At 32.3% G+C, this 19,442-nt stretch overlaps 2 protein-coding genes across 2 annotated transcripts; both read right to left on the bottom strand.

The window, feature by feature from the left end:
• Positions 1–307: 307 nt before the first annotated feature.
• LOC25499501 (uncharacterized) lies at positions 308–1,819 on the bottom strand. Its single transcript, XM_013594777.1, has one exon. The coding sequence runs from the start codon at positions 1,817–1,819 to the stop codon at positions 308–310; it is 1,512 nt and encodes a 503-aa protein (XP_013450231.1).
• A 2,890-nt stretch (positions 1,820–4,709) lies between these two features.
• LOC25499500 (uncharacterized protein At5g39865) lies at positions 4,710–6,128 on the bottom strand. The gene has a single exon (XM_013594776.3). The coding sequence runs from the start codon at positions 5,925–5,927 to the stop codon at positions 5,088–5,090; it is 840 nt and encodes a 279-aa protein (XP_013450230.1). The 5' UTR covers positions 5,928–6,128; the 3' UTR covers positions 4,710–5,087.
• Between the last annotated feature and the right edge of the window lie 13,314 nt (positions 6,129–19,442).

The following is a 19,442-nucleotide window of genomic DNA, read 5'->3' as shown; positions in this document are numbered from 1 at the left end:
AATCTTTATATGATATTTGTTTTTATCAAACTGATGCATGCATCAGAGATGGTCGCTCTTCTAAAAACGAGTTGTATATATTGTTGAAATATGTAGTCGTTGTGAAAAAAAAGATGAAACATGTCACAAATTTCTAACAAGCAAGAGATAAATAACTCTTAAATAACAATAAGTAATTCATGAAAATTGTTTAACCACGTCAAGGTAACAACACTTTAGATAATTCATAAATATCTAACTCTGGAAAAATTTCTAGTAAATGATAAGGCACTTCAACATCAATCCTAATACCGTTGACAACAAAAATTTATTCCGATGGAAATTCAGGGTTGAAGTTGCTCCCGTAATTATTGTCAACAAAGTTTGCATTGAAACTCCACATCCCATCTCCATTAATATTGCCACCAAAGTTGTTTTGATGAAAAGTCATCATATCAACACCACCATTGCTTGGATTTTCATGTGGAGGTTTCCACATGTTGCTACATGTATTATCATCAAAACCTCTAAAGTTTTCTTGAACTCCAAAATTTCCTTGATGAGACAGCACATCAACATCACCAACACCAGAACCTGAGTTGTTATCAACATCTTCAAAGTTAAATTGGCTTTCAAAATTTTCTTGAGGAAGCAATGTATCACCACCACTATGTGGTATCCACATGCCGCTACCTGTGTTGTCATCAAAACCTCTAAAGTTTTCTTGACCTTCAAATTTTTTTTGAGGAGGCAACGAATCAACATTCCCATTCAGATTTTCATGTGGTAGTATTCTTGTGTTGCTACCTGTAATGTCATCAAAACCTTGAAAGTTGCTTTGACCTCCAAAATATCCTTGAGGAGGCAACACACCCACACCACCACTAGGATTTTCATGTGATTGTATCCCAATGTTGCTACCTATATTGTTAATAAAATTCTCCAGATTTCCTCGAGGAAGAAACATATCATGAACACTACCACTATGATTTTCATGTGATGGTATCTCCATGATACTATCAAAATTTTCCAAATTGTCTTGAAAAAATGATGCATCAAAACCACCACTGGAATATTCAGGTGATGGTATCCCCATTCCCTTATCAAAACTACCAAAATCAGCTTGATTAGCCAAGTTATCACAACCACCACCTCTAAGATCTGCAAGAGGAGGTATCCCCATGCAACTTTCAGGGTTGTTATTGAAACCACTGCTCATTTGATCAACTTTCTTGACCAAATCTGACAAGGGTTGTTGGTTCGAAACATGTCCATACATGTTAACCCCATCACCATTGTCTAAAGTAAAAGATATTGGTGCTAACGGTGGAGGAGGATTATTAAGAGGTAATATCTCTTTTTCTAAATGCCTAGACATCTTTCTAGTAATCTTAATTTTTTCAAGAGTAAAAGCAATCAAGCGATTCTGCACATCATGATCAAAATCATTTAAAGACTTACCTTCGTTTTCAATTTGATGTAGATAAGCTCCCATTAAAGTCTCTTCATTTTCTTTGTTGATCTTTTCAAGGCTTGCTTCAAGTTTTTTGCCCTTATCCTTCAAAAAAGTCAATTGGTCAGTCTTATTTTTCGATTGCACATCCAATGACATTGACTCAAACTTGGTTATTAGGTCTTCAGCTACTGTAGGAGATGGCCATATTGATGGTTTTGTATCACCTGGCCCAAACACAACTGCACATGCCTCAATGCCACATAAGATTGTCACATGCTTCATTTTGGTGAACAACCCTTTCAATCTTCTCTTATAAACCGCCTTTCTTCGAGTATTATTCTCAATCAATTTGGATGTGATCTTCTTTTTTCTGATTCTAGTCATGACTTCTCTTAAGAGAGTATTTCTTTTCTCTCTTTTTTTTCTCGCTTTCTTTCTTTCTTTCTCTCTATATCACAATATTCTCAACATAAAATAACACATGTATGTATAAATAGGATTTGTAACCAAAGTAAATGAAATAAATTGAAGAAAAAATATTATAAAAAAGAAATTAGTGGTCTGTAAAAAGAATAATTCAATCATTCTATGTGCATTTAATACATATCTTGCCTGCTTTGAACTAAACATTAAAAAAAATTGAATAAAAAAATAAAAGTAAACTATTATTAATTTCTTTGGTCAACTTATATATAATAAAAAAACATAAAAATAGAGTAATATTAGTTTTTCAAATATTTTGACATATTTTGATATAAATTTCTTTATTATTAAATTAAATATTAACCCCAACATTAAAATTATTAAATAAAATATTTAATAAGAGTTGAATAAAATAGATTTTCTTTTAACTTTAATAATGTATCATATTAAATGTAAAAAAAATAAAACTATGCATCATATTTGTTGACTTTGGCCTCCATTCCTAATCTTTGATTCTTTTAAGGGCGATTTGGTGCACATGAGTTGATAGACATATGATATTTGATAAAACAAAATAATACTATAATAGAATACACACATGATAAACAATTACCCTACAATGTGATTGATACACACATGATATTAAACGTGATAAAATTATTTTATCATATCAAGCATTCTTTCTCTTTTTTTTTTTTACCATATCATTCATGTTTTGGTACACACCTCATAATAGTATAATATATATTATATTTAAGTGATAAAATTAGCCTTTTGAGATGATTAAATTTTTTCATATTATTTTGTAATATTGTAAAATTTTATAAATTAAATAATTTCATATTATTCTTAAAAAAGTCAATGTGACTACAAAATAAACAATATATTTTTTTTTAAATTTAAATCTTGACTAACTAAATAATTCTTTTTTATATAAATACATGAATGATATCTATATATATTATATGTAAATGACAAAACTATCCTTTCACGAAAATTATTTTTAATATTTTTTTTAAAGGAAAACCTATATTTAATATGTTAAAACATTTAAATTAATATTAATATTTTTGTATTTTTAAAAAGATATTGATTTCTCCATTTCACCCCTTCCTTACTCGCCCAATTGTCCTTTTGGGTGTAGGTGAAACATCTTATCAAAATAATTTGTGCTTAATTGTCAACCATTTTTTTTAATTATTAATAATTATTTTATATTTAAATATTTTAAGTTGGGTTAATTAAGTAAATGGTCTCGGTAAATATTCAAAATTTTGTTTTTAGTCCGTACAAAAAAAAATCACACTTTCAGCTCCTATGACATTTTGCTTTAGCACTTTAGGGACAAAAATATTGACACAATTTTTTTATAGGAACTAAAAATGTTGATGGAAAATTTTACAGGGACTAAAAATACTGATGGAAAATTATACATGAACTAAAATGTGCGATTTTATTTTGTAAGGACTGAAAATGAAATTCTAAATATTTATAGCGACCATTTACTTAATTAACTCTTTTAAATTTAATAAGATTTTGATTTTTTTTTGGGGCCTTTGGCCTCTTTTGTACCAAAAGAAAAAGATTTTGATTTTTTAGGTTATTCAGATTACAAAATTACCCTTGTGACAAATTAATATTTTATATTTTTTCAAAACTCTATGCTTCGGAGGTATGTAAATATGGTCGCTCACTCTTTAGCGCATGATGCCCCATTGTACTTTAGCTCCCACTTGTTCATTGATGTTCCACTAAACAAATATTCTCAATTTAATATCAAACTATTTTAATTTTAATTTTTGAGTAATTTATGTGATAATCACAAAATCTATATCAATATGAACATTATTATAACTAAAGTTATGCTCTTTTTATTTTGCTAAGGATAATGTTTCATTGACACCATTTTCTCCATACACACAATGTATCACCCTCATGTGAGAGTGTGTGAGAGATAAAAAAAATGAATTTCTTTTATGTGTTAGGACCACGTGGACACGTGTCACAATTGTGAGTGGATGTACAAGTAGTACATGCACCTAAGAGTGTCAATGTATCATTGCTCTTTTGCTATTGAGTATAAACATAGTTTTTATAAAAATTTGATTAAAATTATTTTGATTTGATTAAAATTATAGGTATGGATAAAATATATTTTGGACTTTCATATTGTAAAAGACTATACTATCTTTTCTTTTAAAAAAATAACAAAAAAAAATATCAAATATAATATAAATTCTTATCTTTTTAAATTACACCAACAAAATAACATTTTTATAGTCAAATTTATTTAAAAGTATAATTAGAAGTAAAAAAAACCAACACAAAACCTTACGTTCTCTTTATATATATAGAATATATAAATAAGAGAATCGAAAAAACTAAAATATAGGATGAATCCCCCCTATATTTTGAATTTGAAGCAATCTAGTTCCACTATCAACTTTTCACATGTCAACTTTTAACATGTCTTCTCCTTCGTTGAAAATCATCTTCAACAAGTTTTAAGATCTTTCCGCACCCCTACTCACCGTCCATACCCCTAATTTTTTTTTAGTGAAGTGGTGTTAACTGTTAAGCCTTTCTACATTTGAGGTTTTTTTTTCTTCTTCTTCTTCTTCTTATTGCAGTATTTGATGATTTTTAGGGAGTTATTGCAATATTTGATGAACTAATAGTTGTGAGTTCGTAGAGATTGGTCATATGCAATTATAGATGCAGTGAACTATAAAATTGCATACTTTAGGAACTATGTACTCATTATTTTTATATATTAAAAGACGAAATAAGATGTTTGGATTCAATATTTTCCATTCAATTAATGCAGAACTATCGACCAAAGGAGAGTTGCTTTACAGAACCAATAATAACCAAGTACTAATTTTTAATTAATTAGTCCCTAAACAACATCTAAAAACGGGTTTCATACAATGTCCATTTAAAGGGCAATTTCAGATAGGTAAGACACTATATCATGCTAACATAAGAACCATGTCTAAGGTAAATTAAATACACTATATTACAACAAGATATAAAAATCAAACACATCCTAGGTTTTAGTGATACTTATACATGATTTGGGAAATATACTTTCATAGGAAAAAAATACAATTTTTTTGGTATGAAAGTATACTTCTAAACGACATAAAAACTTTATGTCTTTTTCGAATGTAAAATTCAGAGTTGAGGAGTGGAAAAAGTTGGACCTTTTAGTAAGATCAATCAATTTCTAGCAGCAAATGGTGCATTTGACAAGCCCATTTTCATTGCACCCATGACATCTAAGGAAACATTCATTGTTGCTGGTGTCAGTACTGTCACCATTGTTGATGAAGACTTTGCAACTTCCACAACAAGTTGAACAAATGGTAAATCCCATGTTGCCACAACCAATACAAAGACAATCACTAGAAACAGTTGGTGTTCCTTCCAAAATCTTTCCAAGCCAACCCATTTCATGCAAACCAAACACTTCATCAGCTCCTCCAATGTATCTTCCTCTGATAAAAAGCTTTGGAGGAATCACTTTCTCTCCCAATATATTCCACAACTCTTGTCTGTATTCCAAGTCCAGAGACACATCTCTTTCATGATACATTACTCTTAAACTTCTCAACAAGAAATGGATTGTGTTGCAATCTTGAAATGTTTTCCTTATTCCTCTCAAACTTGTTGTGTAAAGAATGATTGAATTGCTTCCTCCTGGTGGACACTTTTCTTCAAAATCTTTAAGTGATGGATACCCTTTGATGCATGCTACTTGTTTTGTTGTAGCTAATTTGAAATTGAATTCTTGTAATTCCTCAAAATGATGTATCTTATCATCATCATCGTTCTCACTTCGGTCAAGGCTAAACTCGAGCTCAGTAAGGTTATTTACTGTTCCGGAATGGGCTGAGGTCCACCTCGAATCATTTACTTTGTGGTCGTCGAAGAACGGTGAAGTGGGGCATTTTTGGATGCAGAACATATCTGGGGTGTTGAGTTGAAGAATAAGGCTTTGTTTGGAATTGGTTTTGGTTGGGAAGAGTTGCAATTTTCTAAGAAAGTTGCTTCTCATTCCTTTCATGATATCTTTCAAAAATAATTGATGGCTGCTACTACTACTACACTACACATGCTACGATACACTTAAATAGTGAGGAAAAGAAAGAGGGTGAGGATTTGAGAATGACTTGTATGGAGGATTGTGAGTATAGATTAAGAGCTAGATCAATTGGGTTGGAGATAAGTTTTCTCTTTTAGTTTCTATTGACTATATAAAGTAGAAAATGAAAGGCTTTGTTGTGTTGAGTTGCTTTATCAAAATTCAAAAGTCATTTTGAATGATCACTGCATGGTGTGGGGGCAAAAGCAGCTATACCCACTATCCATCATCTTTTATCATATTAGAGAGGACTGACACTTTACCCACCATTTGGTGGTGCCTCAATCATGGTATTGTATAAAGTATCTATATGATTGATATATGTTATGTGATTAATGTGACATATGTAAATTTAAAACTAGTCAAAATATATCATGCTATAAATCGTTTAACCTAATTTTATAAAATGGGCGAGAGATGCATATAGCATAAATGACCAATCCCTTTCATGTCTGGTTATTAATAAAACGAACACATGTGTTTTTCAATGATATATGTGGGGAAAAAAATAGTAACACTATACACATAATAAGACTTAAAGATATAGACCAAAGAAAACCTTAGAGAATTAATCTGATACTATTAAATAACTTAATGGATGGTATAATGTATATTATATTGCTTAAAAAGCATGAAGTGGATCATGAATTCGCATGATTAATTTGATGGGTGAACTAACAAACCATATCCTTATAGTATCAATTTATTGGCACATGACTTAGTTGGTTCGATACCGATATATATAAGTGGGGTGTCCTTGAACCGCACCTATTTGTTTGCTATATGTGGAGAAAACATATAGTGTCGTTGGTCATGATTAGACACCCTTTATGTAAATGTCACGTCCTCATTGGTCAAATGTGGGATCACTTGGGATAAATATGGAACATGCTATGCCTTTGTTGGGAACACAAGTAAGAAGACACTTGTATACCTCCATTTTCACTCATAATAAATTGAAGTAATTTGAATATAATTGAATCCAATGTGGGTTGCACCATTTGCATAAGTATTGATGTTTGTAATTTTTTTTTAAGATCATTATAGAGCTTTTATATTCTCATAAATTAATACCACAATCAAATGCAGTTATCACGCACATATAAGTGCCATGCATACTGGAACGTAAAAAACTGCTGTAACCAAAATTAAAGAAAAAAACACTATAGATAGGATTGCAAGTTGCAACCGATTATATTATGTTATGTCGTCCATTCCCAAAAAGTGTATCATTTCCCCACCAAACATAATGTTAAAAAGTTGAAACACATTTGTGGCTAAACACAGATACCCTTTGCATCCACATATGTCGTTCAGAAATAGGTAGGTGCTTAAGTTTGGATGCAATTGAACCAAACAATTTGAAGGCAATTCATATTGATACTCATATTAGACCACAAATTTGCACTAATCACTCTTTACAGTAGAGCATGTTACAAGTGCTTGCCAACTTTTCGATGCTTCCTGTCTTACTGCTTCAAAGTCTAGTCCTTGTGCCACGTTTATTATATGCAACAATACATCATGACAATTTGGGGAGTCTTCGGAGGATTGAGAGCAACAACGAGTCAATGTTTTAGGATCACCAAGAGATCAGGAACTTTAGAACATTGAGAGTATGAGATCTCTTATACATTAACATTTAGCTAATTCATAATTGATGTGAGACTAATCACTTCCACCTGAACCAAACAACAATATATATCATATATGTATTAAAAAATTTATAGTGATCCGAGGTAGACATGGAACGACGACTGAAGTGGTGGAAGTGGGACGGACGATGATAGCAGAGGTCTTTGATGGAATGTGTTATTGCTACAAACACTTAGACGGTCAAGAAACCACATTATTGGGGTGAGTGAGAGGTAGCCTAGCCAGGTAACAGGTTGGTGAATGATGTGTGCCATTCCTTTAGTGACTTGCGCTAATTCATTTGAGTAAAGTTCCTTTAGATGGGACTGAAAACAGTCCAGAACATATACAAACATTCAAATATATTTTATAGTGATATGTCAAAATATCCATTGTGTATAGTAATTAATTTCTTTTATTAAAATGTTATATTGTGTTACAACCGCGATTGCTTGTAGTCTGAGTTCACATAGTATTTTGCAGTAGTTAATCTCAACCTTCAATTAGATCGGACAGTTCAGATATCACACAGTAAAACAATTTCAACCGTCGATCTAAATCGGATCGTAAGAGCTGTTAGATGTATGCAGACAAATTGCTATCTCAGATGTATGCAAGAGAGAAGGAAAACTTTACCTTTGCCCCACAACTCCAACTTCAGTGTCAGAAGATTTTAACCATGATATTGATTGATCAGTGTATATATATACGAATAAATTTATGAATTGTTTACAACTACAACTTCTGGTCAAATTAAAGTGTTGAACTATATAGTACAACTACAAACAACGAACCACATATTAAATTTAGAATAATTATACATGAACACCTTTTTTCTTGTACCAGCCAGACACACTCCTTACGTGGCATTTATTTATTTAATTATTTATTTTATTTTATTAATTAAAAAAGAAAACCAACACAACATTTTCTCTTCTCTCCACCGCCCACACCCTCCGTCACCACCACCACCACCGTCATCACCTCTGACCTCTTTCATCATCTTCCCCTTTTCTCTCTCCTCAAACCTCTCTATGACTCTATCTGCAATTGTTTTCCTCACAACTCCTCTCTGCAATTCTCTCTCACAAAGCTCTCTATCTCACCTTTGTCCCGTGTTGTGTTCATGACCGTCGACGTCAACGCCGCCTGTGTTCACGACCGTCGGCGTAGCATGTGTTCCGGTGATGAGTTTTAGATACCCGACGGCGGCGGTGGTGGTCAGATCCGAGGATGAGACAATAGGAGACGGCGGTTGTGAGATCTGACGCTGATATGGAGGACGCATGTGGTGGGCGGCGGTATTGACGGTGGTCGTGAGAGAAAGGAGGAGGTAGGTGGCGGTGAAGAGAAAGAAGTAAGTGGATGGAAATGGAAAAAAGAAATGACTCTGCAGATAGAAGAGAGAAGATGAAGTTGAATGGACAAAATTACCCTTAAAAAAATTAATTAAAAATGCCACATATGGGGTGTGCCAGCAGCTTAGTGTGTCTATGTATGTATCAGTTCTCCTCAACTATCAGCCACAGTGGAAATAAACTCAATAATGAAATCAAATCCAACTCATGTTTGTTTTCACCTTAACATTATAATAATCTTCCTCATCTACACATATAATTTAAGTCAAGATTTATTATATAATGCAATTAAAACAAGAATATCAACTAATTAACAATTTCAAATCAATCGTTTTCCTATTAAGAAAAACCTTCATAGCTTTGCAACACTGAAATCATCAAACCTTACTTTCATATATATAAGGAAAACTCATAAAGAATCTTAAAAATGTAGTCGTGTCAAAGAAAAACTTTGCTAAGGCAGAGTAACAACGAGAAGAGCATATTGTGTGATTGATATCCATGTGATACAACAATGCTAAAACCATATATATTAGTTAGTTAAAAATACAGATATATGGTTGATCCTGACTTTTAGAATAATTATCACTTATACATATTTTCTAAGCAGTTAGTTACAATATTCAAATTTGTCAAAAAAGTTACAATATTCAAAATAATTTTAAAAATAATTAATATTAAAAGTTGTTTCTAGAGATGTATGTAAAAGAAATATATAATGTTTTAGTCTGTTCTTAGTTCTTGATTTCAACATTTCATAAAATTAAAACCACCTTTCTTATAAATATTTTTACAATAAAACAATACCGGTTCATTTTTTTTTAAAACATGACATATAATTTTCTCATGTCATATTTAGTGAGTTGGAAGATTCATTTGTGACTTGTCAGAGTCATATGTGTCGTGGTAAAATGAGTGAAGTTACTCCATTCTTCGGCTGACCTTCGAAAATGGGGTAATAACCGGGTAACACTTGATTGACATAACACTTTGTGATATTGGTGATATTGGTCAATCACAATGTTATAAGTGACTTTCTTCACTCTTTTTCACAAGATTTTTTTATACACTTGTGATATTGTGGTTGACTAATATCACCTAAGTAGTGCTACCCGTAATAACCAGGATATGAGTTGAGAATCTCATCTCTCTAATCTATTTAGGGAGAATTTCTTGGAGCACCTCTTTATCCTTTCGTGCGTCCTCTCAAAACCCAGAAATATTCTTAGATTTTCGAACATTATAATTCAAAATGAGCATTTTTGCTATTTTTAAAGAGAAAAATTTAATCATGGTTGTTTTAGCCAAAGTTAAACTCTGACAAGCTGTTTTTTTTAAGGATTTTTACCCAATCAAATTAAAATCCAAACATAAAACAAGTGTTTCTACACATTTAGATTTTATGATCCAAACACTTTTTTACATGTTTAGAACCCCTCTTGTGTCAAAAGTAAATTTCACATTTTTTTTGTCCCAAGATGATTTCGAAGCATGTAACAAATATGTTCGGATTCTAAAATCCGAATTTTTAAAAATCTTCAAAAATATAGTCAACTACGGTTGAATCATGGCCAATTTTTAACTTTAAAAATGGTAAAAATACTCGTTTCGAATTTTCAAAGGACACGCGAGAAAAGGATGAAGGGTGTTATAAGAAATTCTCATTTATGAAATGTATTAGATTTTTAAGTGGATTTGCTAGTTGAACCATAAATATAGTAGAAAATTGTTTTTCTGACATTGAAAAGTTTCAATTGACACAAGTAAAATACCTAAATGGTTCCAGCGGCAGTTAACTGCCGTTAGGCTATGCATCGACAGTTAACAATCATTGGCCTTCCAGCGGCAGTTAACTGCCGCTGTGTTCGTGATATATTCAAGTCAGTAGCCAGACACTCACCCACTCCATCATCTTCACCATCTTTCTCTCAAATTTTCACTCACTCTCTCTAAAAAAAACTCTACCAAATCATCCAAAATTTATTCCACTAAATCACAAGTAAGTTATCATTTATGCTATTGTCATACATTTTAGTTAGTATATGTGTTTATAATTTTAGTTGTTGTTTAATTATTAAATTTTGAATTTTTGTTTTTAATATAGTTATGTTGTAGATATGAAATGCTATTAACATATATTATGAATACTTGTTATAATGAAGTTATATTGCTTGAATTTATATTTTTTTTCGAATTTTATAAATTTTTTAGGGTTTGAATATTTGTTTTTAATATAGTTATGTTGTAGATCTGAAATGCTATTAACATATATTATGAATACCTGTTATAATGAAGTTATATTTCTTAAATTTATATTTTTTTTCTTCGAATTTTATAAATTTTTTAGGGTTTGTTTAAGATTTTTAGGGTTTATGTCAAATTTTCACTACAAGTGTTTGAATGAGTTTTTCATTGATTATTTTTAATTTCTAATTGTGTAGATTTGAAACAATGGCCGGGTGGATCGACGTTCATGCAGAATTCAACGGCGGAGAACCTCAGAGGTTGAAGGTTCGGTGCCTTGGTGTAACGTTAAGAGGTCTCAAGGATGAACTAACTGAATTCAACCAAGGAGTCTACCCCAGAGACACAAGGAGGGTGGAACACGTTCAGTATAAACGTCCAACGCTCGATGAGGGGAGAGTATCATTCACTTGGGTGGAATTAACGAACGACGAAAACATGACGAGCATGTTTTGGGAGCACAACATGTTCCAGTGGATCGATATGGGGTGACGTTGCTGAGATCAACTGAAGATATCATCAAATGTCTGATTCCACCAGAAGATCGTCATTAGGTACAGAATGAATGCACCTTCCAGCTACAACAATTGTCTTCCTTTGAATGAGGTAATTCAAACTTGCCAAACGGCAGGTCTCCAATATTCGACCGACATTTCCATTGTTCCTGTCAAAAGATTAAATTCTTGTTAGGCTGGTTTAAATGAAGGTATTGAAGTGTCAAAGAATGGACCTCATTCTTTTGACATTTGAATATCATCATTCAAGATGCTCATCGGATGCTGGAGTCCTGCTGTTTAGCAAGTTTGAATTTGCCCCATTCAGTTTTAAGATAATTGTTGCAGTTGGAAGGTACATTCCGGAATGTAATGTAATGCAATGTAATGTGATAACATATATTTTGTTTTGAATGGAACAATAATTATCTTATTTATTCACTTTTCGAATTTATTTATTCATTACGCAATTTTAATTAGTTGAATTCACGTTAGATTTAATTAGTTTTTATTCGAATACTCAATTATTCAAAACGCGACTTTAATCAAAATTAAACACAATTTTAATAAAAATTATTTAAAACGCAAATTTATTCAAAGTACCAATATGTCAAGAAAAATGTACCATAAAAAAAGATCCAAAACAATTAGATATTACAACTCATTACATTCAATCATCTTCCTCATCACACAAGTCAATTGGGTTGTCCTCGACAGTCCCTGGGGCACCTGCTTTTGGTTGAAGACCAAAATAGCATGTCCTCCCGCTCCTCCTCAACCTCAAATGATTATACACCAGCACATTCGAATCCTTCTTTTTGACGGATCCATCACATGTGATTTCGTGCCATGTCATCGGCGATATTTCTTTCTTCTTGTCGTCACCCTCCTTCTTCTTGTTCAACTCAACGTTTCCCTGATTCTGAGACATATCTACATAAACAAATCGGCGATCAAAACCTACATCATGTCGTAACATTTTTACAATAATTCATCAAAAAGTAAACTAATCCGAAAAATTATACCGTAACTAATCGTAACAATTCTATCACAAATTCATAACAACAAAATTTCATAACAAACCTAAGCTAATCGCAACGATTATACAACAATTCATCAAATCCTAAAAATTCTACCATAATTTCATAACAATTCTACAATTCTAACAATCTAAACAATTCTAACCTAAACCTAACAATTCAAACAACCTAAACTATCATAACATCATAAAATCAATAAACCTCTATAATCACAATATAACCAAAAAAAACTATCAAATCAATCATAAATAGCAACGCAATAGGATTCAAAAAACTTACTTGATTTTGTGCTTGAAATTGGCTTCGAATGGCTTATGGTTTGTGAAATTCGCACCTATGGAACCAAAAAACGTAACAATGGAGTTTTGGAAACTCCTATGTTGTGTTGTTCATATCACGAACGTAACGGCAGTTAACTGCCGCTGGAATGCCAGGGGCTGTTAACTGCCGGCGTCTTTCCTAACGGTAGTTAACCACCGCTGGGATATTGATGTATTTTACTTGTGTCAATAGAAACTTTCCTTTGTCAAAAAAGCAATTTTCAATATAGTATAACACCTCAAACCTTTTCTCGGATAGTTTATAAAAGGCATTTAAGCAATAAAGTGAAAAACAAAATAAGCAAGCAATTCATTGAATAATGATGATGATGATGATACAACGATTTACTCTTGTCAAATACAAGGACACCGGCGAAGAAAACCATACTTCAATTCACTTAAAATCTTCACAGCAGTATTTATATTTCGGTAGATTTTTCCAGTAAACGTTTGGACTGATAATAAATTACCTTTAAAAATAGTATAATATTACAATAAGATTTTTTTATTCAATTGACATAATAATTATAGAAGCCTAAATCTAGATAAGGTTGTGATCTGGCTCCAAAAGATGTCTTGGACAATAGAAGATAATACCTAAAAAGAAACAATAATAGTGGTGCAAGATATATTTATCTCATTGAGCTCCCAGTTAGGGATAAAACATAGACCAGCAAGGAAAGGATTATGGTCAAACCGTTCACTTATACATTTTATTTGTTTGTTTATTTTCTCATCCTCTCACACCAGTACATGTCTCTTCCACTCTTATCAAATCAAACACAGTTTTCTCTCATTCTCTCACCGACACTGATCTACCAAATTCACCGCCGACCGTTCTGTCTTAATCACCGGCGACCGTTCTGTCCTCATCACCGACGACCACTCTTTTACAGTGTTTTCGCGACTGAGATTCTCACAGACCTCGCCTTCGCCGATGCAGATCTGTTTTAGGGTTTAGGGTTTAGGGTTTAGGGTTTAGGATGATGGTGAGTGAACAGCATCAGCGATGGTTGAAAAAGAATAAAAAAGAGTGAAATCAATTAGAATTTCAATTATGCCATTGTATTTTAAAGGAAATTACCAATCTATCCATGATGTCGTATTTGTGTCTATATTTTTGTGTTCACTTATCATTGCTCTATCACACATCTATCACATGACTATCTTTTTATTTCATTTCCTCTTTGTTTGACTTTGATGGCATATACACCCACATGAGGTGTACACAACATTTTCCATGTCCTTATATGGTGGAGTCTTGCAAAAGTTTTGGATAGAAAACCACTCAGGAAGTTGAGAGATTTCCGACCCATTTTATTGATCACCATCTGATCTCCTTTTTGTGTGGTAATTTTCTTAGGCTTTGTTTGCAAGTTTGAAAGGGAAGAGAAGGGAAGATTTGGGAAAAAAAGAATGATCAAGTGAAAGAAATAGAGGAAAATGGGAGGGGAGAGCTTTGGGAGTTAACTTTTTTTCATAATACTAAATCCTCCTTATTTGGGGGAACTAAAAAATTGTATTAGAGGAGGGTTTTGGAGGGTTAATATGAATTCTTCAAATTTAATCTATGTTGTTATAATATTTTTAAAATTAAAAATATAATAATCATATGCATTAATTTATTGTTCTCTAAAAAACTACTCTTTTAAAAAAATTGAAAGATTACTCTATTTTTCCTTATATTTTACACCTCTTAAAACCTTTCCTTCCCCTCCAAACTTCCAAACAAAGCCTTGGGAGGTGTGATCTGCACGTGCACTAATTTATTTGTGTGAAGTTTTTTATGGATGGAATTGGAACCAGTCCAGAACATATACCAATATTCAATTATATGTCATGAAATTATTTTTTAAACTACGTGTAGTTTTAACTCATGTGGTTTCATGTTGCAGTTGATTTTAACATTTGAATTTAGATAAGATTATCCAAATGACATAGTTAATTTTACGCAGTAAAACAATCTCAGTCGTTGATCTAGAGCAGACAGATGAGAGAGGGAATTAAATCCAATTACCCGTGTCACATATCAACGCCGACACAAACTTATGTATCCGAGAGTGAAGGGATACTGATACTGTTACCTTGATCGTGGTTGATATGTATATATACCAATAACTAAAGGATTACGAAATTTGTATTATTTGATTTTCACAAGTACAAGTGATATATATAGTTAGGTTTTTTACGACGGTAAGGATGATTGCTTCCATTACCAACCAAAAAGACACCAAATTCTCCTTTAGGTGCTTCAACATAAAGTAGAAGGAGCTGGTACGGAAAAATCTTCAATATAAAGTTCGAAATGGTGAATTGAGGTAGAGTAGACCGGTGATCCTGTAAATGGTCATATAGTTATGATTTATTTAAAACTATAACTTCTAGTCAAATTGAAATGTTGAACTATAGTACGAGGAACCAAATATTAGATTTAAATGGTTCCTTTGCGGTTAGTAGAGATAATTTATTTATTGGACCTGAATATACAATTATGCTCACTCAGCTATATACGCCATAGTGGAAATAGACCCAATATTTAAACCAAATTCAATGCATGTCAACTCATGTTTGTGTCCATCTTATTCTATTAGTGGCAAACATTAGAATTTATAAGTCGGTATATGTTGATTTAATTGGTAAAAAGTCTATTCATACAACGTCTATAAAAAAAAAAGTATATTCATATAACTTAATGATTTAGGTTCAACTCTCGCTATCGATACAACGACCTCTTTATTCTCTAGTTTTGACAAAGTAAAACTAATTAAATTTGCAAAGTTTTTTCTAATTGAATTTTGTCCAACTAAATTGGCGATGCTTGATCAACAAAAAGAAATAAGTGATCAACCAAGTTGTTTGGACTCCAGTGGCAAGGAGCTCCTTCCAAAGACGTATCTGGGGAATACCGGGTTCAATTCTCAAGGGGAACAACACTTGGCCGGTGCGCATGCCTCTACGTACGAGCCGGATTAGTCGCTCATCTTTGGTGGGTCGGAAACCAGTGCGAAAGCAGCAAAAAAAAAAAAAAAAAAAGTGATCTTACGCTATTAATCTCTTTTTTCTCTCCCCATCCCCTCCAAATTCTAAAAGAGAATATTACACTATGTTTGGGGCTTTGAGAGAGGATTTAGAGAAAAAAAATCTTTTAATTATCTGTTCTTGTGAACTTAGCTCAGTTGGTATGGACAATGCATAATATATGTAAGATCCGGGGATCAAACCCCATCCACCACCAAAAAAAAGAGAAAAACCTTTTATCTTATTTGAAAAGGTACTTTTGTAAAGAATGATAAGAGAAGGTTTATGGAATAAAGGAAATAATATTTAGATTTGGAGCAGTTTCTCATTTGATAAGAGAATCTTCCACCTTATGTTAAAAAGTACTTTTTTTAAATTAGTTCACTTGTTATAAAATAATTGAAATAATTTGTAGATTTTGAGCTTATAATTGGCTACATTTTTTTTTTGAGAAGTTATAATTGATCATTATAAAAATGGCTTATATAGACTTTTTTTTAAAAATAAGTTATAAGCTATCTTATAGTTGTTGGCTGATAGTTGATAGCTGAAAAATTCGTTTATTAACCTGATTTCAGCTGAAATCTACTAGTAATATAGTTTGCCTAACCCACAAACGCATAAACCGTTAATTAGTGTTCTAAACATTAGATTAGATTAGATCACGAACATTATGATATATATCTCCCCACTTATTCTTCAATGCCAGCATTGATCCGAAGAAATAAAGAAAGCAGAAGTTATTTATTGCTGGAGAAGATTCTAGCGCCGACTTTTCAATTTTAAAACCATGATATCGTACAAGAGAATCTCTACATCTCTTAAAAAAGGAAAGAGAATCTCTATTGTAACATGACAAGAAAATTAGTACAAATCTATCATTCATTGATAACCACTGTATAGGGGGGCATATCACTATGGAAATTGGGCACATGTTTGGCACATGACTTATTAATCCATTTTTTAATCTCAACCTTTGCTTTTAATCCGACGGCTACGATTTATTCCTACCATTTTCAAGTGATATGCCCCCTACATATATATCCCTGCATTAAAACTTGAAACACTCAAATTTTCATAGCCTATTAAAAAATTCAAAAATTGAATTAATTAAATTTGTTTAAATGTTTTATTTAAAACTCAAAAACTAAAATATAAATTTATTTAAATATTTCACGAATATCTCCCAATCATAAGCTAGAGATGAATCCTTCAAGGTAGGAATATTCACTTAAAAGATTGATATCTCCCAACAAGTATTATTTCATACGCACCGCAACCAAGAATCAAATTCATGTTCCTATGCTGAAGAGGTCTGATTCTGCCAAATGTGTCACACCATATCGATAAAGACCATTTTTTCTTTTCTTGAAGAGGTCGATAAAGACCATTTTGAAACAAAACAACCATATTAATATAGCTTTTGCAAAATAAGGAATTCAAAACATAAAAACTAAAAGAGGGACCACATTTTGGACAAAAAAAAAGACCTAGTTGAAAATTTGAAAAGCTAAATGACCAAACTAAAGCTAAAAAAATATGATAATGGATAAAAATGTGTTTTTTTTTTAAATAATAATAATAATAATAATGAGAAATACATGTATAAAAGCAAAATAAAAGAGTAAACATAAATTTAACCGTACTATTTTTTTAAAGGAATTTGTGCTCGCGAAAAATTTGTGCTTTACAATCTGGGGGGCTGATTATTTTTGCTTAGAGATCTGGAGCTAGTGTTTAGTTGCAAGTGGTTCGGTTGGTTATGGTGTCTTCTTCGGTGGATCGGGGATGAGGGGTACCTTATTGATTTCGTTATAGAGTCTGGTGGACCGGTCGCTTTTGATTTGAGATTGAAAGTCAATTCTTGGATCCAAGTTTACTTTGGTCTATTATGGTGTTTTTTCTTCGATGGACCGAGGGGGTAGAGAGGTGGTGGAAACCAATGGAGTGTTGGAATATAACTTTTTGGGTGTGGCTTAACCAGGGCAAGTGAAGAGGATGTTTGATTGTGAGAGGTGTTTTTTCTGGAGCGAGTAGCGGCGATGGGTGCTTATAGATTTCGTTTTTGGTGGTTGTTCACGATGGAGTTTGTTTTAGGCGGTGGTATTGGTGTTTGTGGTTGTGGGGTTCATTGGGTGTTGAAGGCAGGTCTTAGGTAGGTGACGTGTGTATTTTGTGTCTTTATTGGTGTTTATTTTGAGTTTTCCGCCTATATACGGCACATTTGTAGTCTCTGGTTTACCGGTCTCTATTCGTCTTGAGCAGGGATCGAGTTTTAAATAAATTTTACCATTAAAAAAAAAAAAAACAAGATACACCTTTTGGTTTAGAGAAAATACCCATTTTTTTATGTTTTCTTTACATTAAAAGATAATTAAATCTTTAAAAAAATAAAATAAATAATGGATAGATCTATGGGCATGAATGTAACTCCCCATCCTTATTAGTTGTACTAACATCTTTCTTACTCCCCATTAAATGTGTTGAATTAAAGAGAAGAAGAAAAAGAGACTTTAATTAGGTGCCTTCTTCCTCCTCCTCTCGGCAGTACCAGTGACCCTCTTTCACTCTAAAAATGATGAAAATGAGAGACAAACAATCACTTGCTATGGGGAGGGAAAATCACTGGTTCTATACTACTTGTTTTCAAGCCTGTAGAGGCCAACAAGCCTCCGCCACATTGTCCTCCACCTTCCATATATAATGATGTCAAAAAATATGTTAATTTTGGACGTATGCAAGCAATATTACTTTATGTTTGAGTGGCTTGAAATGATCATGACTTCCATTGAATCTTCAAGCAGCAATATGAATCTTTCTAACATAAATCTCTCTTTTTTTTTGTTTAAAATAAAAAACATAGCGGTCTCTTTGATTTGTACGTTCAAGTTTTCAATAAAGATAGAGACAGTGAGAGCAATGAGGATGATGTTTCTTTATCTATCAGCTTGGTTAATTTATTTTGTTTTTAGTTGTTTTATATCTCAAATATCTTGATGACATATACGTAATATATATAGGCTTCGGTTAACTTTATTTGATAAGAAAAATGTTACATGAACATCATTTATTTCTACACCCTATTGTACACCCCATGTATTAGGGATATTTTGATAAGTTCATCTCACAACCACACTTTATCTTCTATTTGTGTGGGGTCCAAGTTGCCACGTGTCAGAAATTTGTGTGGATGTAAAAGGTGTATTGCCACATGAGGTGGTACATGTATCATCACTCATTTGATAAATATATTGTTTATGATTAATTCTCCCTAGCTTTTGTTTAAAAATATTATTTAAGTGAACACCTTTATAGAAGTTGAGATCAT

This window comes from Medicago truncatula, chromosome 7, assembly GCF_003473485.1.
Source record: "Medicago truncatula cultivar Jemalong A17 chromosome 7, MtrunA17r5.0-ANR, whole genome shotgun sequence".
In the NCBI taxonomy this organism is placed as follows: Eukaryota; Viridiplantae; Streptophyta; class Magnoliopsida; order Fabales; family Fabaceae; genus Medicago; species Medicago truncatula.
The sequence above is the reverse complement of the archived record's forward strand: the minus strand, read 5'-3'. Positions and strand labels throughout refer to the sequence as shown.